At 39.8% G+C, this 23,125-nt stretch overlaps 2 protein-coding genes across 5 annotated transcripts in view; one reads left to right on the top strand and one right to left on the bottom strand.

The window, feature by feature from the left end:
- The window catches only part of si:ch211-214p13.3 (nectin-3), a 44,599-nt gene extending 36,678 nt beyond the window's left edge, over positions 1 to 7,921 (top strand). The window contains exons 5-8 of one of the 4 annotated variants that reach the window (XM_036004151.1): positions 4,418 to 4,569; positions 5,871 to 5,967; positions 6,063 to 6,180; positions 6,754 to 7,921. In XM_036004151.1, the coding sequence (XP_035860044.1) occupies positions 4,418 to 4,569; positions 5,871 to 5,967; positions 6,063 to 6,180; positions 6,754 to 6,765 (379 nt within the window). In that variant the 3' untranslated portion in view covers positions 6,766 to 7,921. Of the gene's footprint in view, positions 1 to 4,417; positions 4,570 to 5,677; positions 5,824 to 5,866; positions 5,968 to 6,062; positions 6,181 to 6,753 lie in introns of those variants that run through there. The other 3 variants (XM_031295434.2, XM_036004152.1, XM_031295443.2) reach the window with 3 other exon arrangements.
- A 6,885-nt stretch (positions 7,922 to 14,806) lies between these two features.
- LOC116047083 lies at positions 14,807 to 17,528 on the bottom strand. Its single transcript, XM_031295591.2, has 5 exons — positions 17,189 to 17,528; positions 16,765 to 16,851; positions 16,108 to 16,407; positions 15,372 to 15,498; positions 14,807 to 15,272 (listed from the first exon to the last, which is right to left on the bottom strand). The coding sequence occupies exons 1-5, from the start codon at positions 17,205 to 17,207 to the stop codon at positions 15,176 to 15,178; spliced, it is 630 nt and encodes a 209-aa protein (XP_031151451.1). The 5' UTR covers positions 17,208 to 17,528; the 3' UTR covers positions 14,807 to 15,175.
- Between the last annotated feature and the right edge of the window lie 5,597 nt (positions 17,529 to 23,125).

A 23,125-nucleotide genomic window follows, 5' to 3' on the forward strand; every position in this document is an offset into this window, starting at 1 on the left:
GAATCTTACACCTGCCCAAGTATTAGAACAGTACTTAAGCCCAGAAACATCACTAATATGGGAAAAAAACACTTACGTACCTCCTATGCCCATTAGATGCTAGCACTCACCCGCCGTAGCATTCCAGTGATTGCCATTTGACGTCACTTGACACCAGTAACTTACATCTGAAGCGTTAAAGACTTAATTCGTACATTTTATCTGAAGAAACACAACAATGTATAAATGCTCCATAGCTTGTATCTCACGGTGTGCTCCATAACAGACGTTTTATTGTAAAAAAAAAAAAAAAAAAAGCTACCGTTACTTGGTAAGATAAATACTAATGTTAACTACATTCTAGTTAGCAACAATTACCCCTTGCCTACATTATTCCTAGCATATAACTCAATCTCCATCTCTGCAAGATTGAAACGATTGAGTTTACTCATGCACAGCCACCAGAAGACTACAACTTCGGACAGGCTGCTCATACCACAACTACGTAGGCAAGCTCAGTTTGCAGCTGCGCAGTAGCGCTCAGCCCTAACATACTTCACTGTCACCATCCAGAGCTAATACATCCATGTCCAGAGCTACATCTGTTGAAAAGCTGAATCCACCGTAAATGCGCATGTAAATGCGCACATGAATTTTAGAACGTCAGCTGAAATGATAGAGCACGCTAAAAAAGATGTCGGAAAAGATAAAAAGCAGCTTGCCTAGTGAGCCCATAGAGAAAAGACATGCCTGTCTAAGTGCACAATTAACCTTGATGCATGTATAGAAGTAAAACGACGTCCCCAGCTGTCTCTATCATAGAATTTACGGTAAATAGGCCCCAGAGACGCAGAGGAATCTGCGGCAGAAGCCAGAGTTTAGACCAAGGGGGTAAGCTTCTCCTCGGACCGCGAACCTCCGATGGCGCCATTTTAATGCTACAAAGCCATCACCTCCCGTTAGCATTCCATTGACTGCCATTCATTTTGGCGCCACTTTGACAGTGAATAACTTTGCATCTGAAGCGTTTAAAGACTCTATTTGTCCATTGTTTATTTCTAAAGAAACACGACAATGTATAAAAAGCTCCATTACCTTGTATCTCACGTTATGGCTCCGTAGTAGACGTTTTTGTAAAAATAGGCTAACGATTGTGTCATAACCACGCGACTTACTGTCGCACAGTAGAAAAATTATCGTATAGTACAGGAGAAGCGCGCAGGCAGTTTCGTCTCACATTAGCTGTTTAAGTGTAATTACTAATGTTAACTAGCATTTAGCTAGCCTGTGCCTATGTTATCTCCTTACATATACCTACGCTCTCCGTCTCTGCAATATTCGGAATGATTGAGATTTCTCTTGGCACAGCTACCAGAAGACTTACAACTTTCAGACACATTGCTCACGGCACAGTTATGTCGTCTCTCTCAGTTGGAGGCTGCGCAGTAACGCTAGCCATCACCGGAAAAGTGCTTCTAATGGCCTTCACTGGTCTCCGTCCAGAGCAATGGGATCTGTTGGTCCATTATATATATGTCAGTGGTTTAGACAGAGCCCGGAACTCCAGGCCACAGCAACCTGATCTGCATTACTTGTGGGCGGCAAACATGAATGAACAAAATATGCCCGATGAGATAACTTAACTTAGAAGGGTTGGATGATCCAGCTGAGTTGAACATGCCAGTTCCTCTGCCGTAATGAACCCGACCAAAGTACGTACAACGCCGCCGGCTGAGAGTCGCGGCTGGAGGCCAGCTGTGCAGTTCAGAGCGGGCCGCATGCATGCGCCAGGGCTACGGAAAAACTGCTTGCAGGACAAGTGCGAGAGAGAGAATCCTCTAGGATAGACATAATTTGCTACCACGCGAGACACGGGCCGGAAAAGGTGAAGTGAAATGCTCTTAGCCTGAAATACACACACGCCGAACCAGACGCAACACAGAAAAACACTAATGCCATAAGCCAACAACTACTAGTCGCACTCGCACTCTCGTCTGAAAATACAACTAACAGAAGGAGAGAGAACAGATTTAAAACATGGTAGTCATGCTGTGATTAGTTAGAACATATGTGCCCGATTCTAATTGGTATACAGAACCGTACTGCCCAGCTGATCAGTTAAAGAGAAGAGAGATAACGTAATTGAAGTCTCCCTGACAGAATTTACGCTGAGCTACATTAGTTGCCAGGTTGACAACTCTCCTCCTAATAGGTTAAATAAAGGGGACCCCAGATCTTAAGAAAGCTCACGTGGGCATTGGACAGAGTATACCAAATTTACTCAAGGTATGGACAAGAAATGTCATTTAGCCATTTTTAAAGCAACGAGGGGAAACTAATTTCCACTCTCTCAGCATAACTGTTTTTGCTATGACTATACTAAACATGAGGGCTTGTTGTAATGCTGGCGCAAGAGTAATTCCAATCCCAATATCACAGAGAGACTGTCAGGGATTAGCTATCTGCTGTACACGAAAAATGTCACACCAGAAACTCTTAAAAAAGATTGTGTTCAGTTTGGTCTTGGTAAAGTGCAGAGGATGGATGACCTTAGATTGACTGAGTTTAAATCTAGTATTGATAGAAAATGCTTTGATCCTATTTAACCCTTTCGCCCATAACTCATCCGAAATCTCATCCAGTATCCTTAATCTGTGCCTCTTTACGTGCAGAGACGGAGTTGCCAGAGAAAAAAGACCAACTGTGAAATTAAATGTTTGAAGGTAGGGATTCTAGTCATGAGTTCATTAAAGTTTTGTTGTTATCGAAGCGAGGTCGAGACTGCCTGACAAAATCTGCAGATATTGAAAAAAGTAAGGAGGGAGATTAGGTTTTACCTAAAGTTGAATAAGTTAAAGTAGATATCCTAATAGTAGACAGTTGCAGGTACTGCAGTTTGAATAAACCAGTTTCAGTGGAAACGTTAACCAAACAATATTATGTCTATCTTTTGCCTTGAGGAATTGTTGTCCTTCTCACAAGCTTTGTACAATGGGGAAAGGCCAAAATGATTTGAATGATTTAAAATGTGTCTTTTGAAATCACATTTTAAATTATAGTTGCAATTGCAGAGAACTACCATTTGTAAGCGCTCTGATATTACTATGATGAAAAGCGTTTGTAATTACGGCTCATGAATTAATTGAAATTCTCTTTTAATGGCACTGAAAGTGAATTTTAAAATGTTAACTTCAGAACAGACTTTAGAGGGGGTAAAGAATTAAACATTAACTCGCTGGTGTTTGCAGAAAATCTGTGTGATAGGAACTATAGGGATATCAATAATTAACCGTTAACCGACAACAAAAATTCTCACAGATTTAAAAAAAAAAGGTGTTATTAACTTACAGTACAGTGAAAACCTTGCTAATAGAAGCAATGCACATAAAACAAAAACAGAAAGTATGAACATTTTGACACGTCTGATAATCCTTTAAGTTTTCTGTTTAAAAAAACAACAGAAACGAGAAAGGAAAACCAGGAAATTGTAATAATAATTGTAATGTAAATCCATAATTCACTTTTCTTTCAGCTCTGTTCTGTCCTCTGTTGGTCTCCAACCCCTGAGAGAAATATTTGTGTGTTCAGTGTCTGTTCATGTAATGACATCCTGCTTGCATAAGGTGGGGTAATTATCTGGTTCCACTGTCCCCATGTTTACTCTCTGAAGCCAGTGCACTGCAGACTCATTGTCTCAGGAATGGAGCTGAACATTTTGTATCATAGTGGGAATCATCTTACTCTCCAACATTTCATAACCGTGAAGCTGGCAATGGTAGCCACAAGAATATTCCATAACGTAATATATTATACATTGCAGAGCAACCTGTAGAGAACGTTAATTAGGCTACACGGTTGCTTTGGCAAAGTTAAATTGCATGTTTCCTTATGAGGAAGCCAAACTTGCGGTTTCTGTCGTATGTCTGTCACAGTGGTTGTTGTCTTGTGCCGAGATAGTAAACAGCCATGGCCCGCCCGCTCCTGCGGTAACGTTAGCAGTTAGCGTGTGTTAGCATGATGCGTTAGCCAACTTAGTCAACTTTTTTTTATACAGGAGTGAACTTGGAACCTTATCTTCTAGGCCAACATGGACAAGAAGTTCTTAAAGTGTCCAAAAAAAATGAACAAAGCAAACTTAATCTGGCAATGAGATCATGTGATATAATTTAAATAACAAACTACTCCAGCACATCAGCCCCAGTAAAACTGTAAATTCTTGTTCACACTTCAGTTATTATGCAGAATAAACAAACAACATATAAAATGCTATCTGGTGAGTCAGAAAAACAACACATCTATCCGTTAAGAGAACAAATAAAGAACTAATTATTGAAATTCAACTTTTGGCACAACTCAACAGTTTGCAACATTTTTCTGACCTGTGGTTGTCTTTATTTAGCTGTCCATTATCATGCTGAGCCTCAATCGTCTGTTTCAGAATCGGCCAGTCATGGCCTCAGTCTGCTGTCAGAGATGGTGCAACACTACAGTTTCAGAGTATGACATCTGACCTCAATGGCCTCTACCAGTGTGAAGCAAGTAACCGTTATGGAAAAAAACATAGTTGCCTCTATGTGCATGTGGCTTCAGGTGAGGTCTGGTTTAATTTGTCTTTGGTGTTTGTCAAATATGTTGGTGTTTTTTAGGATGTTTTGCTGTTTTAGCATTTTAGTCTATTTTAGAAGTTGTTTCACTCTGTAATTTGTGTCTCTTAATTAAAAAAAATAAAAGATTGCAGCCAATTAATCTTTTGTAAAGAGTTAAACCTATGGAAGAAGCTTGGACATCCACGCCTGGAGTTGAATCCCAGAACGTAATTTATCAGGATTTCTCCCAGGACACACTAGAAAATGTGTATCCAATGTGGTTGTGGAAGGCCTTGGCATTAACCCAAGAGCTGAAAGACTAGCCTGCTTCGGCCTGTTGCCACCACAACCCAGAATGGTTGACTAACCGCAACGCTTAAAGCATGTCTAAACATGAAATGTTCTGGTCATGGTCATCTCGTGTCTGTTGCTTCTTCTTTATACCCAGGACCTGCTGGGAATTCCTGTCAAATTACATTTAGCAAGGGCTTTTTTGCATGGTGTTTGAATGCAATGCTAGTCAACTAAATGTAATGTGTAATATAAAACGAAATGCTATGAAACAGAGAAAAAATACATACAATATGAAATACATTAAACACAGAACTTGCTTTCCTTAGTAAATGATGAGAGGTCCTTTTCACAGCAGACATCTTGGCTTGTCATAGCAGGAAACATGCAGCTGCACAGGTATAATAACATTGAACTGCATGCATTCCATTTAGGTGAGCTAGTTCAAGGGTCCTGGTATTGTGCATGCTTGCTCACTGCCCTGGCTTTCTGGTAAACTTGATGTAACTGAGCTGTCGTTAATGAAATGTTTTAACCTGTATTAGTAAATGAAAAAATGTGTGTTATGTAACTTGTGAATGGATAGTCAAATATTTGTAAGCATTTAAAGAATACATTAGAATGTGTAAGCACACCATGATCCTGAAGAGCCTGACTCCACTCTCAAAAACTGAATTATTTAGTGTACCAAGTTGCCCACTTGAACTCAAAGCTGGACGGTCTGGATAGCTGGATAGCTGGATACGATCAATCCTCGATCATTAAATCACCCATCCAATAACTCAGCTGTTGTAACTTAAGCCAGGTATTTTCCTCTACAGTTTCCATCACTTTATAAAAACCCAGAACTCCTATCTGATTTAACTGTAAGGAGCTGAGACACAGCTCAGTCAAAAACGGAATAGGATAAGCTTTAAGGTGGGATTCATTGCAGGGTTGTACCTTATAAACTGGTAATGTGTATCTGTATTTGCTGTGTTCTTTCTCTGTCCTGTCTTATAGGATATCATACAAATGCCGGCATTGCTGGTTGGATCTTATTTGGTCTTTTGCTGATTGCTCTTGTTGCTGTGGCATTTTGGTACTTTTATAAATCTGGGAGATTTACAAGGTACTGTGTACAGTAGTACTACACAAGTGTAATTTACAGTACTGCTAAGTATAAAAAACATCTACTGTATATACTATATAAATATTTTGTTGTATGTTAATTGGTGATTCATTATCCAGGACAGGAGAGAATACACGTAGGGAGAGGACAAGGGTCCCATCAACTTCCAACTCACCTGAAGAGCTTCGAAGAGTAGAAGAGGAAGCAGCAGAGGTAGGGGAAACATTTAGATTTGTTTTGTTACAGTGCATTGGACGGAGAATACTTGCTATTACCTTCTGGCTTACGTTTTAGCACTCCCTTGGCTCTTAAACAGAGATACAAAAACTCTTTTATTCCTCGTTCCATTCAGGCACTCAATTTAGCTAAGAGGAGGTGATAACTCTTGCTTATTTTAATTACCCCTGTATTTCTTTTATTTATTCATTATCATTATTGATTATTAAAAAATGTTTTTTAGTAAGTTAATTGTTGTGTGGTTTGTGGTGTATATTTTCATGTGATGTCTTTCTGCTGCATACAAATTGCCCTTCTGGGACAAAGAATAAACTGAACTGAATATTGTGAATCTTTTTTTTAGTTTATTCTGATCCTCAAAGTTGGATCTGTGTGCCTTAAAACATTTTTTTTTGTGTGAATGACTTAATATAAAGTACAACTATCTATCCTTTTTCAGTTTAGTGTCTTTCTAAAATGTTCTTTCAGCAGAAACCTTAAAACTCTTTTTAGATTAATTTGGAATTAAGTTCTTGATTTTAATAAAACATTTTGAATTGTCTGCCATAGGTATCTCTTTGACATGCATGGCAGCAACAAGCTGGACGACAGTTGGACTGCAGCTGGCTTACACACCCCGCGGCTAACATTCCTCACTCAGCTGGTTAGTCAACATTATAGGGTAATGTCTACTGCTAATAGCATTAACAGTAATACTATAAAATGCTGTACAACAGAAGCAACAAAATGGTAAATGAAGATTGAAAACTGTAGATAGAGTTCTCAAGCAAAACTGAAACCATCAAATGAATGAAGAAAGAGGACGTTTTATTAACTGTCTAACACAGTCAGTGCCAACAACGTTATCTATGTAGGATGTGGCTTGTGACTGTTTGCTTTATCATTAACAGCCAGGGTGTATTTCTGTTTAACCACCAACAGCATTAACGGTTGATAAAAGAAGAGGACTATGAAGCATGTTTGCATGCACACAATAGACTAGGTTACTGGCCAAGAAATTATTCATGAGAAATTTGAATAGAAAACTTGAGAAAAAGCAATAAAAACCTAAAACATGCTGTATTGCCGAAGAGGCTCAACACACTTAAACTTAAGAGAAAAGTTGCAAATTGACAAAACGCAGACAAATTAAGAAACATTCTGCAACACTTTTATCCATTTGCTCAGGTTTTCTAATATAGTAAAGCATTTGGAGAAAGGGAGAAACACTGCTGTAGAAGTCTGCTAAGTGCAAATTATTACTTTGGTTGTTTTATTATTTGAATGTTGCCACCAGATTTGTCTTTGACAAGGTTTCCATGGTATGTTTCTTTTCATATTTTTTAGCTTTTATTCTATATTTCTCAAGTGTCATTCCAATTTCTCAGTTTTCCATTACATTTCGTCCTTGAATTATTTCATGAATTATTTCCTGACTGAATATACAGTATGTACAGTACTAGAGCTGACATCTCTGACAGCCAACTGGCAGCTACATCTTTCCTGAGAACCTCTACAGAGGACACACAGTCTGTATATGGTAATGGCTGATACCAATTCATGTATGTAAGAAAGATACTGTCACTGTTGTGTAGTGACAGTAGTGTAGTGTGTACAACAGAACATATGTTATTTGCCAAGCCCCCAACTGATTTTATTTATAACAGCACTTAACTTAAACCTCTTCCTTTATCAAGTCGGTGTCAGTATGCACAATGCTCCGAAGGTACAATCACATTAAAAAATCCCAGTAATATAAATATAGTATTATGATATGATTTGCTTGCGTGCTTTCACTTCACGCACGAGTAGGTCAGTTTCTTCTCCTGAAAATCTCTCCTTCCTGCTTAGCAAATCCGCCATCATAATAGCAATGCGCCTGGCTTTTAAAGGGAATGGGAGATGACACTCTGATTGGTTTATTGCATGTTACACCCAAAACACACCTATGATTAATTAAGACACTAAGTACAACCCTTTTGAACCACGCACCTGGCGCACGGACCCTTTTTTCTACCGTTAAACTAGTAAAAGTGGATTAGTACACGCCTTAAACGCACCTGCGCCAGGTGCTTCACGCCGTGCGCTTAGATCGTAAAAATAGGGCCCTAAGTAGTTGGAATATTCTACTACTACTGCATGCTACAGTATCATATAAAGATAAAAATGCCACACAAAAAAATGTATGCTCTATTTTGAAAAATACCTTCCACAGCAATATTAAGTGCATAATCACTTATCAAATGTAGTTCTTGGTTTTAGTTGTTTTTTGTAATAACAATGTTAGCAATGCAGGCGTTTATCTTTCTGACATCAGTGTCTCTGCAGTTATGGGTAAACAAACCAGAGGCCGACTGAACTCAAAGTCAACTTCCAAGTTCAGTGAAGATCAAAATGAAGTTGACTGCAGAAAAAGATTATTTCATAATTTAAACAGTTGCACTCCATCTCCAAAATACTCCACACAACCCTGTTCATCTGTCTTGTTTCTGTATATGTCAAGAACATTGCTGACTGATAAACATCCAGATCAAGAGCAGGCTTCTGCATGCTAGAGCTAAGCAATTTGGCCACAGTCATAACTAGCAGCTATGTGAGTCTGTATTTTCATTGTCATGATCATCATTCACTTGTTTAGGATGTAATGCTTAAAATGTTCAGCATCTGTCTTTAGCTGGTTAGCATGCTAACATTTGATAATTACCAGCAAACACAAAGTAGTAGTAGTAGTTTGACACAATGGCATTGCAATCCTTATAGCCATGGAGCTAAAAAAGAAAGGTTACAGAGGGTGAACAAGGTGTATTAAATTTGAAATCAATCTAATTATTGTATAGACAATTCACTCTGAACCAAAAAAACATCAACTTGCTAATAGCACAAAAGGAAATCATAGGCGACCACTTAGGGACCGTTCGGTATTTATGGAATGGACCACCGGAGGAAAATAGGGGAGTCACCCAACTTTTGTATTCATGAAAAGAGCAAAATTTCAAAGTGGCTTGTTTGGTGCATATTTTTTCATGTAGCTCTCAGTCTCGGCCCCCTAGCAGATGGGTCTGACCGCATACGCGTAGTTTGCTGGTGGCTGAAACTGGTAATTACATTTTTTTTTTTAAATGAGTGGAATAATTACGTCTGGCATGACCAGATATTTTATAAATATTTTAAATAACACAAAACAACTAAATAGTGGTAAGTAATACATCTGATTTCATATACTGCTTTAGTAAAAAAAATAATACCTGGCTGACGATGGGAGCAGCAGGAAGCAAAAACGAAAATTACTGTTGCACACATCTGGACATCTTGCCGTGCAATAAAGGTTTCCTAAATGCCATGTATATAAATGTGATGTCAGCTTACTAATTGATTGCGGGTTTTGTATAGATTTGGACTTTTATACGTTTATTCCACTTTGTTTAAACGGCGAAGTGGAGAGACCTCGTTCAGCCTGGAGCTGGCTGGTGAAGGTGACGCTCGTATAGGCCTTGCTGGATACACCGTGACCCTTTTTGTGGATCTACTGATCGCTGTGGATAACTTTTTTTTTCTTCGTGTCATTGGATTACGGCAAAATACGGATCTTTTTTCTTAACGTGTCTTAGCGTTTTATGGTGTGTTTGCGCTTCGTTTCTGCGTTTGGAGAGGCATCTCAACAGACTGTAGGTCGAACACTGATTGTTCACTGTTACATTTTAGTTGAATTATTCTGCCACCGTCTGTCTATTGCGTTTCAAGACAGCCGTGCCACGGTAGGCGATTGATTATTACCCAGTGTGCTTTGCTGAATGGTCTCTACTAGAGGAGTAACTTAGTATTTGAAGTAATGCAGTAATGCAGGAAGTGTGCATTTAGTTTCCATGCTTATTCTGTTTCCACAACAATGTTAGTGAGGAAATCTACTGAAATGGCCACCACACCATAACAGTGGGGTGTGATGTGTAAGATGAGAAAGCAGGAGGTTAATTTGCATATCTCATTGCTATAAAAAAAAAACAATAGGCTTCTGTATGTTTGACAATCGCAAATCAGTACAGAAGCCATCAATAAAATGTTGGGGAGGGTCATTACTCTTTTCCCAATTATTTTAGAGGGTCATACAAAAGTTATTGCTGGCGAAGGGAGGGTCAAGTCTGTTTTGTCGAAAGATCCCAAAACTCCTCCGGTGGCCCCTTAAATAAATAACGAACAGTCCTTTAGTAGGATACATCATCAGGGGACCATGAATGTCTACAATGGCTCTGCAGATATAGTGATATTTCACTGCACAATTAAAACTTAAGGCCTCCTAGTTTCCCTCTTTGAAAAGTTATAAGGATTCATCCTTTGGGGGCCTTGAATGCCAAATTTACTTACAATCCATCCAATAGCTGTCGAGACATTTCACTCAAAACAAAAAATGCCAACCTTATGCGGGCCATCAGAGGATGGCAAGTGCATCTCACTGCAGCCTGCAGGAAGGCGGGGCTTTCAACATTCAACATCAAGCCCCGCCTTCCCGCAGGCTGCAGCGAGAGGCTCCTCGAGGATGGATCGACCAATTCACTGTTCCATCTCTATTTTATAGATTTAGTCTTAGTCCTCCATATGAGTGTAGTCATATTTAGTCACATAGTTATAATTATGTGTACTTTTACTCTTTAATCTTTATGTTTTAGTGCTTCATTCCTTTCCATTCTGGGTCATGGGTAATAAGCCGATTAGTGATTCTCCTGGAACATATTTAATCAATGGCAACACAGTAAACAAACTTACCTCGCTCTCTCAGGAGACACATCAGAGTCCTTTATTTCAATTACTACTGTTAAACTCACAACTGTACACTCACCTTGAAGATTATTAGGAATACCTGTTCAATTTTTCGTTAATGCAATTATGTAATCAACCAATCACTTGGAAGCTGCTTCAATGCATTTAGGGGTGTTGTCCAGGTCTAGACAATCTCCTGAACTCCAAACTGAATGTCAGAATGGGAAAGAAAGGTGATCTAATCAACTTTGAGCATGGCATGGATGTTGGTGCCAGACGGGCTGGTTTGAGTATTTTTCAATCTGTTACTGGGATTTTCATGCACAACTATTTCTAGGGTTTACAAAGAATGGTCTGAAAAAGGAAAAACTTCCAGTATGCGGCAGTCCTCTGGGCGAAAACGCCTTGTTGATGCTAGAGGTCAGAGGAGAATGGGCCGACTAATTCCAGCTGATAGAAAATCAACTTTGACTCAAATAACCACTTGTTACAACCGAGGTATGCAGCCAAGCATTTGTGAAGCCTCAACATCACACACAACCTTGAGGCGGATGGGCTACACCAGCAGAAGACCCCACCAGGTACCACTCATCTCCACTAAAATAGGAAAATGAGGCTACAATTTGCACGAGCTCACCAAAATTGGACCTTTCAAGACTGGAAAAACGTTGCCTGGTCTGATGAGTCTCGATTTCTGTTGAGACATTCAGATGGTAGAGTCAGAATTTGGCGTAAACAGAATGAGAACATGGATCCGTCATGCCTTGTTACCACTGGGCAGGCTAGTGGTGGTGGTGGTGTAATGGTGTGGGGGATGTTTTCTTGGCACACTTTAGGCCCCTTAGTACCAACTGGGCATCGTTTAAATGTCACAGCCTACCTGAGCATTGTTTCTGACCATGTCCTTCCCTTTATGACCACCATGTACCCATCCTCTGATGGCTACTTCCAGCAGGATAATGCACCATGTCACAAAGCTCAAATCATTTCAAATTGGTTTCTTGAATATGACAATGAGTTCACCGTACTAAAATGGCCCCCACAGTCACCAGATATCAACCCAATAGAACATCTTTGGGATGTGGTGGAACGGGAGCTTCGTGCCCTGGATGTGCATCCCACAAGTCTCCATCAACTGCAAGATGCTATCCTATCAATATGGGCCAACATTTCTAAAGAATGCTTCCAGCACCTTGTTGAATCAATGCCACGAAGAATTAAGGCAGTTCTGAAGGCGAAAGGGGGTCAAACACGCTATTAGTAGGGTGTTCCTAATAATCTTCAAGGTGAGTGTATATTTTGTAGTTACAACATACATACAATATCCTTTTCCCATATCCCCCTAATAAAACTCATCAAACTGTTGCACGCTACCTGTGGTCAAAAGTGCACGGGGGATTTTTTATCTTGCAGCATATATAAACAAGACAGCAAGTTAAAGCATGTTTTGCAAGTGCAAAGCAATAAATCAAATGTGCCTTATCGCCACTCTAGCCGAGTGGTCTATATTATTATAGAAAATGTTTATTCTGATGAATAAACCCCAAAATGCGATGTATGCTTATTACTTCTGAAATAGTAAATGTGCGTGTGCAGCAGTTGGGTCAACAGCTGGCTAATTTATTAATATAGCAAAGTTCATAATTACAAGTTTTTTATAGTACAAAAAAGAAAGACGTAAGAAATACTTCTGAAGACATGTCAAACGCATTAAAACTATGTAAGGAATGTGTTATGTAAAGGTACAGTATTTAAAGCAGCTAAATGTGCATTAAAAATGTTTTATTGGGTTCAGTTTTGACAATATTGTAATAATTTATAAAAGGAGCTCCATCGATTTTACACAGCAAAGTCTGTTTACTGGTGTTTTTCAAAGATTTAAAATCCTTTATTAATCCCACAATGGGGAAATTCACACTGTTGCAGCAGCAAGGACAGTGATGTCACTCGGCATTGGTTGGGTCTGAAGACTTCAAATCTGGGGGGGTGGAGTTAGAAGATAGTGAGCTTACCAGACATTTGTAGTCTGTCCTTATTTTCTTTTAAAGCCTTAAATCATTCATTAATTGTGTGTTGTGTGTTTTACAGTGTGCACTAATAGGTTTAGGAATGTAACAGTTTATTTTATCCGTTAGTGTTTATGGTAATATTTTAGTATTTGCTTTATTATGCTGTAATGTTTGGTATTTTGTTGTTTTGTTGGTCGTTGAAGTAATTAGTAGTTAGTAAAAGCTGTAGTTCCCAGACTGAAGTTAAATGCTATGTGTTTTGTGGAAACGTATTCATTGTTTACTTTTTAATCTTCTCTTTTGGTGGGAGTGCAGTGTTCAGCTTGTCAATTACTCTTCCTTTGCTCTCTAATTAAATCTAAATAAACATTACAAATGCCTCAAGTATTTCTATACAGTGTGAACACAGTTTGGGTTGGTCGAACAGTGCTTGAATAGTACACACAGTATTCAGGATCCACTGAGTTGACAAAATAGTAGAACAGACTACAGCCTCGTGACTCTACGTAGCAGGAAGTAGCAGTTGTCACAAGGCCAGTCCCAGGGAAACAAAAATATCCTTGTCCTTGCAAGTCTTGTGGATAGTAACGTGATGTGACACATTAGTGTGGTGATAAAAAAAAAAAATTTCACACTCTTTTAAAGGATATTTTTTTCATATATGTATGTCTTAATACAATACTCACCCATATGCACATTGAGTTACTGGACACTACAATCATTTATTTCAATAATCATATGCAAAGCCCATTTTTTCTCCATTTTAAATATTTTGTTTAATCAGCTGTCACTTGAGAGTCACTCAACTTTTTGAAAGTGCAATACCAAATGACTGGAGTACCCCTTTAAGCTCAACCACCATTGTTTACAAAAATCAAAGAATCTAAGCTCTAATGGGCTGTTCAACCTTTACTGGTCTTCAGTTCTCCCTTTCTTCATAGCTTTCTTACCTTAATATTGTCTTTTACAGCAGTATACTCTTTACTGTTTGATATTTCATATTTGAATTGTATTCCAAATGTTTACTGATTATATCCTAAATCAGTAGGCTTACTGTATAATCAAAAGCTTAACTATGGGTCTTATGATGTCATATGACATATTGCCACCCACATCATTGCTAGTTGCATCACTGCAATTTATTTAAAAGGGCGTTACACACTGATATTTCTTGCGTGGGTGTCACGATTGAAGACTGAAGAGGAGGCTTTTCCAGTGCTCAATTCCTGTATTTATTAACTAAACCAACACCAAAACATACTCAAACCAAAATACAGAAACAATATTAAACTGAGGCAAAATAATAGCAAACAAACAAAACGGCAACCTCCCAGCAAACTGCCAACCCTTCTTTCTTCTCCTGATGCCCTTTTAACTCAGCCCCCCCTACCACCTGCACAGGTGATAGGGTGAGCTAACCTGAGCAAGCAACATTAACACTTAAGTCTCTCAAAACATCATTACAATTGGATAGATCAGTTACTGCTGACATTACTATTTATACATATATGTGCACCCACTACAATAGGCACCCCAAATATTATAAACATGTCATTTACTGCAGAACTATCTTACCAATTGTTCTTTACTTTAGCCCCTCCCTACAAAAAGGACCTAAACCTAAACCCCCATCCACTCTCCCTGATTAAGCTAGTGAGCAGCTGATCTACCCCCCACATCACAGGCAGAACCATAGCAAAACACTATGAACCCATAAAACCTGCCGAACAGGCCTATGTCAAATAATAAAGTAACAAACTAAAACAATAACCTACAACATTACAGTGAAATTAAGAATTAAGCAGACGCAAAACAGTATTAATTTTGGGAACAGGGCCTAGTGAAAAGGGAGAAAGGCAGCCTTTTCACAGTGGGATATGGTTATTTTTTTGGCCATAATCTTGAGCATATGTGACAGTATAACCATCAACTTTATTGAACATAGAGCAGTTGTTTTATTCCTGTATGGCATACAGCTGCTCTGTTTCATGGACCCATGCAGTATCTTTTTTAAAGGATATATGTAAATAGGCTATAAATAGGCTATCTACAGTATATTTATAGAGAAATCAGTTTAAAATTGCATGGAAAAAAACAGGTTTTACAATTTTTATATAAAGTTTATTTTTTAGAAAAGATGGTTGTTTCTATAAAATTAGCTGTTTCACACATGTGCCCACTTCCAGTACTCCCTTTCCCTTTTCTTCTCTCTCTTTGGACTGCGCGTCATGTCAGTGAGCCCTGGGTTTGTTATGGTGAGGCTGATTATAGCCACGTCGTCGACCTTCTAGGCAGTTTTCATAAATATCTTCTTCTTCCTCCTGATCCCTGAAAGAGAGACATTTTGTTCATACTTGAGCAGCAGTCTATAATGCCATTAGCCATACGTCTTTATGAGCAAAGAATCACATGTTGGATGTAACTTACTCAGCACGTTTTTTGCAGACTCTTTGCAGAATGATGAAAGCTAATGCAAAGGTCAGGCAACACACACAAGGAACAACAGTTGCCACAGCAATCACTAGCTTGTCCATATTTCCAGCTTCTTCACGTTCTGGAGGGAATAACACCGTATTAAACTCACTATAGGTCTAATATGCAGTTAAATTAAGCTCAACTTCATTTAAAAACAGTAATGATATTTGTCTGTGTGTCAGGAAGTTGAAGTGGTGAAATCACATCCTGCGGCCTCTCAAAATGTCCTAAGCACCTACATTGTGTGCCATGATGTAGTTATACTCTACAATACCCAAGCTCAGAACAGAATATATGAGAAAAACACTGACAGTTTAGTAAAGGGAGTAATACATCTCACTGAAACGACTGTACACTCTGATGCACAGTAGGCTAACATGGAAACAATGCCAGTGTAGCCAGCCATACTGTACCTGTGTGGTTCTTTTGACTGTTTCACCTGTATTCACTTTGGATTAGTGTGTGTGTGTGTGTGTGTGCGTGTGTGCGTGCGTGCGTGCGTGCGTGCGTGCGTGCGTGCGTGTTTCATGCAGGTACCATATAGCAACAGTAGCACAACTGTTGGCTCTGTTATCCTCACATTCACTCTGTTCCTTTTTTTTCATCCGTCATTTTGCTTTTGACACAGGGATTACTTATGTTTCATCTAAATCTTACAAGGACATAATATTAGGACAGATTAGTTTACCTGTTATTATCAGCTCCCACCTCTGATTTTCAACTCCATTGGACGTGGTGATTTCACAGGTGTAGTTTGCTGTATGAGACTTCTGGACTCTCTCTATGACCAGAGCGAACATTTGGCTCTCTGACATAGACATACTTATGCTCAGGTTGAGAGCTATTGAATAGTTGTGTAAAGGTGTCTTTGGCTTGTAAGTAAACAGGGTATTCTTGTCCATTTTCCATGTCAGCTGAACCAACAAGCTGTTTGACTTGCAGGGTAGGGTCACTTTGGTGCCAACCACCTGTGAGATGGTGTTTCCTTCTGAGAGGGAAACATCAATTTTAGATGATAGGTTTAATTTTCACTTCAACCATGTTATCATGTCACACGTTATGCTAGAGTTAGATAAGAAGATCGATGCCACTCCCATATTATGTCTGTTAAATATGAAACTGCTACCAGTTTATGCTAAGATTAGCATAAAGACTGAAAAGCCTGGCCAGGCTTTTACTAGCCTGGCTCTGTCTATAGGTAGCCACATACAAGCACTTCTTAAGATCACATATTTACACCTTATATCGACCTTCTCATCTTGGCAAGAAAGTGAATTACCATGTTTCCCAAGATGTCAAACTATTCCTGAAGCTCATATTCATTGTCAGAGTAAATTGAATTTACCTGCTGGTGAGAAAATCCAGAACATGCAACATATCAGAGAAAAGGTCCTGTTGATGCCCAAATATTTACAAAAATCCTCCATCCCACCTTGAAACAAAGACAGTTTCATTGTAAACAACATGTTTATGTGGGTATTTAGTCAACTCAGAAAGTTTAAATGTAAATATGGTTTAGGTAATTGGTATTTTACCAGAATAGTTTAGTTGTTATTCACACTTTGTTTACCAGGAAATCCCCTTTTCAAGAGTTTCTCAGCCAAAATATTCAGCAATAACAATGAGTCACAGACTGACAAAATAAAAGCAATAACACAAACGATGTCACAAGATCAGAATCAAACTAATGCGAGTGCATACGAATCATAAAAGAATCGGATCCTTTCAAAGACCACATACATTCTGATAAATATAGTAACCACACTTACCAGTAGTGAGTATCTGCATCTGTGGTTTTGTCTCTTTCTGAAATCTTCAACTCTAAACTACAGCTTTAATGTTACTAAGACAACAAAAAGGAGTAAATTATATATAAGAATATTTTAATCTCAATTTACTCATTTCTGCGTCAGACATGAATGTGAAGTTTCAAGACTAAACCTGGCTAGACCTCCCACACACACACGAAATGGTTTCCATACAGGAAGTGAACGTCACTACTTTGGTGGTCTCTGGCCATATGAGTAATGTAAACTGTGTGTCTGAGGATGCAGAACATGTTGTGACCCTTTACTCAGACTTTTGTTGAAGACAATATATTGAAGAAATGTAGCTGTGCTGTACTGTTCTACCCATATGACCTCCTGAGCGTGAGAGGCTTTAGATCATATTGCTCGTTTTCATTTTATTTTTCATGTTTTATAAAATCCACAAAGTCCACTGACAAATATTTTTAAGTATAATCCTGAAATTGCATGTAAAATGGACCTTGCATATTCATTTTGGCAGACGCTGTACACCTTGACAGTCAAAACTGAGCCGTTTGCATTTGAATTTGAGATATGTCAGCTCAGCTCGTATGAAATGAAAATGAAACAGAAATGGCAGTTTGCATTTTCATTTAGACAATGGCAGCATTCTCTCAAGCTTGTTTTGTGAAGTCACCCATCAGCAGTAGGGTAGGACGTAGCCTCTGTAATGCACCAATGAGAGGCCACTCTTCCACTGTTTGACTTTCTGACCAAGGTTGTCTGGAATTTGCGCTGTTTATCCTAAAGAGCAATTTCTGTACTTTTCAATCCGGACCTATTTCCCCATGTTTTTGTGACTCTTTTTTGAAATTGGTCTAGTATTGAGGGAGAACCCTGTAAATTAATCATATGGGGCAATTGCAACTGGACTGTGGATGCACATTGCAGCAAAAGATTGTAACAAAAGATTATTATAAGTGTCTGACTACATTATGGAAAGATAGAGAAGCTGCCGTTATCCTGCCATGCTTTCCTTTGTAACTTACCGATGTCCAGTCAAAACAGTAACGTTAGCTAATATAGGGTACCAGACGTCCCCGGTTTCGGTGACCTGTCCCCGGCTGGAGCTGTCCCCGGAAATGTCCCCGGTTTTCACTGTGACTGACAGACCTGAAATTGGAATGAAATAGTCGTGTGTTGTGAGGAGCGGGGGATAGTGGACCCAAACGCAGGGAGAGGACAGGCAGGCAGGAGGTTTGAACACGAGGATTTATTATAACAAAAAACGGCAGTCCAGAGACTGGAAAAACACTAGGAAAAACTCAGAGGGAAAACTACAAAAAAAACACAAGGCTGAAACAAAACTGACAGAGTATAAACTAGCAAAACGAGGAACACAAACTCACGCAGACAGGGCAACGGACACAAACAGACACAAAATGATCCAACAAGAGACAAAGGGAACACAGAGGTTAAATACATGAGGTAATGAACAAATGAGGGACATGTGATACAGTAGGTGAAACACATCAGGGTGGGGCAGGACAATCAACCAAGGCGGGAAAACACAGAAAGTAAAACTGGACATGACAAGACAGAAAACAGACTATCAGGAAACAGAAAAATACACAGAGAACAGAATGCCCAAGACCAGTCATAACAAGATAAACTGAAACACACAACAAGGAAATATGGAAACAGAAATATACACAACGGACCAGAAATCTACAGAATAAATATACAAAAACAGGAAACATACCGAAATAATAATACAGGCAACAGAAATGTACAAAACCAGGCAACAGAAATATCCCAACCATAACAGTCGTGCACCCTACACGCACAGGCTCAAGACAGCCAGAGCAAGCCTCAGAGTTCAGAGATGTTCTAGAATGCCCATTTTACGATGCTAAAATGATGTTTATTTACATGGAGTCTGGTGGATTGAGCGAACGCAATTTCGCGGACTTTTTATGTTTTAAAAAAGGATCTTACTCTTTAACAGAAAGATTGACCTCTTTAGAAATCCTTTCCATAATGTTGTCAGACACTTAGGGCGTTTTCACACATACCTCATTTGGTCCGGACTTTCGGACTTTTCAGTTTGATCCGAACCAAAATTAGAGGTGTGAAACCTCCCCCGGACCACGGTCCGGATCAAAAGTCCAAATTTTGGTCCGACCAAAAGAGGTGGTCTCGGTCCGGACCAAACTGAACCATCCGGTCCGGTTCGTTTACAGTGTGAAAGCATTTTTTGGATGGTTCGGACTTTCGGACCAAATAGAAGAAGCTCTGGCAGGCTCTCCTTGTGTTACAAGACCGGGGAATAGCTCCTTTAAGGAATAGCTCGGTGCTTAGTGTACATGAGAGAGAGAGTGACGGTGAATGCGCTCAGAGCAGACAGCTGTCGGCTATCAGAGCAGAGAATACATCAGCAGTTTATTTGTTAAGTGGTAGTAAATGTACAGTGTAGGTTTCCGTTTGTCTCTGAATAAATTCTCCAGAAAGTTCCAGTGTCTTGCTTCTCAACAACACAACAAAACAAAAAGAGCCGCGGCAGTAAGGGAGAGCAGCAGTCAGCTGAAAAAACTCCGACACAGAGAGGATACGAGAGGATGTGGAAGCCCATCTACAAACCAATCAATTATAAGTATCTGGAGACGCAGCTCACGTATGTGATGACGGCAGGACGTAGTTTTCTCACGTATAGATCTTTAGTGCGCTTGCATAACTGCAGTGTGAAACCAAAACTTATCGAATCAAATGTATACAATGTAACAAAAACATGAACCTTGATCCGGACCTTGGTTCGGACTTTCATGTGTGAAAACGCCCTTAGAATATTAATCTGAGCCTGTAAGTGGCAAAACGAGCACTTTTATGAACGTAAATACAAGCTGGACAATTGACGTCCTATTAATTAGCGGTCCAAGCCCGAGTCTGTAAGAACGGGCAATAGCAAAGCTATGCCGTTCATACAGCAGGGCTGTAGAACCCTATTGTTTTTCTACTGATTCCTCTTCATTATTATTCTTCTCCGCCTAAAACTCCGACTACAGCCTAAACCGTACATGGTGGGGGGTTGCCATTTTCCAGACTGGTCCCAAACTCCGCAAGGACCTCAGGTGATAGGTGGCGCTATAGCAGAAAAAACGCGTTTGGCCCTATAACTCCCACACCGTACACCGGACATTTAAAAACCATATATCCACGTATTCCCTGGATCCAACTGAATCACGTGATATAGGCCACGCCCATTTCCGCCTAGACTTTTATGCGTGAAAAATCGCGATTTATCAAAAACCTACTTTTTCGAACTCCTCCTAGACCGTGCGACCGATCTGCACGAAACTTGGACTGTAGCATCTCCAGACCGACCTGACAAAAAGTTAATAAAAATAATTTTTATAGCATAAAAATTGTGCATATTACGCACGAACAAATTTGTGTAGCTAACTATGAAAACACCAACTTTGCCATATCTCAGCCAAAATAAAGGCTATCAACGCCAAACTTTAGATTCTTGTTTGCCATGACCCTCTGGAGATGCCCCACGCGTTTTACGAAGATTGGTCACTAGGGGGCGCTACAAGTACAAAAACGGCTCATCCGATTTTTACAAAATTTGATGGGCACCATCTAGAGACACTCCTGAGGCCATGTCTAGAGTGGGGTACTGAGGGGTCAAAGTGGGCGTGGCCTATGGGACCCAAGTCTAGATTCACCACTTACACTAATGTGAACAACTTTAAATTTACAGGGTAGATAGACAATGGGTCATGGACCACACCTACCAAAAATTACACATGTGGACCACTAGGTGGCGCTATAATGTTTTTTTGCCTTTAACTCCCACATTACACATCGCACATTAGAAAACCATACATCCACGTGTTCCTTAAATCAAACTGAATCACATGATATAGGCCACGCCCATTTTTGCTTAAAATCTTTTTCGCAATATCGCGCAATGCGCAAAACCAACTTTTTCGAACTCGTCCTAGGCCGTGCAACGGATCAGCTCGAAACCTGGTATGGAGCATCTCCAGATGGACCTGACCAAAAGTTACTCAAGGAATTTTGCTACGTTAAAGTATGCGCATTTGACGACCAAACAAATTTTCATAGCTAGCTACCACACACGTATCATATCATATCTTGGCCAAATTAAATGTTATCAGCAAGAATCTTCAGGTCATTGTTCAACATGCCACTCTGATGCTCTGTACCAAATTTGGCGAAGATTGGCCTTCAGGGGGTGCTATAAGCAACCTTTATTTGTGTTGGCCAATAACTCAATGGATTTGAATGGGGAATTTGCTTTTGCAATATCTCTGCCACAGTACATGCAATCAACACGAAACTTGTGGTGCTCGTTCGGCATGCGGCTCTGAGGCTCAGTACCAAATTTGGCGAAGATCGGCCATTAGGGGGCGCTATAATCAACGTATACATGTTTTGGCCCTTTTACTCAATTTTAATGGGATATTTGCAATGGAAATGTACCACAGACCTTGCAGCTCACACTTGTCAATATTTACTGACGTTTGCCTCTTACCGTTAGGTTTTGGTTTTTACTTTTGCTTGCTCCTTTGGTTTTTTACAATAAACAAACTTCTTAACCCACCTGACAAAGTTTCTACAACCTTCACAGTGGACAAATTCAACTCTTTTCTCTCACTTTTTCAATCCAAAATCAACACTATTCATAGGCGGCGATACCGTGCAATTAAACATTGCAGTTGGTGCTAAGTGGAGCGTCTGTCATAGCGTGATTGGTTATGTCGGTGGCATTGATGCTTAATTTCCCATGAAGCACCCACGGAGGAAAACATAAATCGGCGTCTATGACGCCATTTGCAACAACTTGACCACCTCCCCTGCTCCTTCAACAACCACATCTGCCTCCACCCTCTCGGTCACTCTCATTTTTCTCTGCTGTACCCGGCGGTCAGAGGGGTTAAGAAGTTTGTTTATTGTAGAGAATTCTTAAAGGTAGTCCGTATACGCGTTGAGGTGAACCGTTGACCGCTACGTTTGCAACGGCGACGTACCGCAGACGTCGCGGCTCGCGCCTCTCGATGTTTAGCGACGTTTTCCTCCCCGCCGCTCAGCTTCGGGTTCCGCTTTCGCGCGCTCCCCCGGGCGTCAGGGGCGACTGCCGTGGGTGGCTTGGGCCCCGTCATAACTGCTTGCAGTTCTAGTTTACATTGTAGCTTGTTTCGCCGTTGCCGGCTGCAGCGATCTCGTTTAATACTGGACCAATGTCAAAGGAAAATATTTCCTCAATAGTTTTAATTGTATCCGATACAACATGAATGAGCTGTTGCAGAAACAAGCCCAGCGTGAAGCAATAAAGCAAAAGCTGTCAGATAAATGTAGTGCAGTAAACATTACAACATTTACCAAAGTGTTAAATCTGCACCATGAAATTACCAACTTCTTCACAACCGCACTCCTGCTTTTCCTCTGACAGATAGAGACTCAGCCAAAGGGCCAAAATTATAATGTATTTTCATGTGAACTATTTATGTCAGCACAGCTTAGCCAGTGTATCCCACCATAATGGTTATTATATTGCCAGATTCCAGACAATCCCACTTACTTATTACTTACTTATACTTATTACTTATTAACCAACATTAAAGCTGTAGTTTAGAGTTGAGGATTTCAGAAAGAGACAAAACCGCAGATGCAGATACAGATACTCACTAACATACGGTAAGTAAGTGTGGTTACTATATATATATCCCACTTACATATATGAATATATATTTCTACTGGTATGCTTCCTAGTGACATTAATGCAAAAATATGAAGAAAAAACTATTACACCTGTGTAATGTCCACTCTTGGAACAGCATTTTTCTTTAGGAAAATGTGCTTTGGTAAAGGATTTCTTCACCTCTTTGACTGGAAGTAACGTTAGTCATCCCGGTCATAATGGACACTACA

The sequence above is a fragment of the Sander lucioperca genome, chromosome 8, assembly GCF_008315115.2.
Source record: "Sander lucioperca isolate FBNREF2018 chromosome 8, SLUC_FBN_1.2, whole genome shotgun sequence".
Classification (NCBI taxonomy): Eukaryota; Metazoa; Chordata; class Actinopteri; order Perciformes; family Percidae; genus Sander; species Sander lucioperca.

Excerpts from the sequence above, each read along its gene's own strand:
- LOC116047083 (XM_031295591.2), bottom strand. Across the intron at positions 15,499-16,107 it reads GTGGGAGCTGATAATAACAG|AACGTGAAGAAGCTGGAAAT; the intron begins GTAAACTAATCT and ends TATTCCCTCCAG. Across the intron at positions 15,273-15,371 it reads GTCTGCAAAAAACGTGCTGA|GGATCAGGAGGAAGAAGAAG; the intron begins GTAAGTTACATC and ends TCTCTCTTTCAG.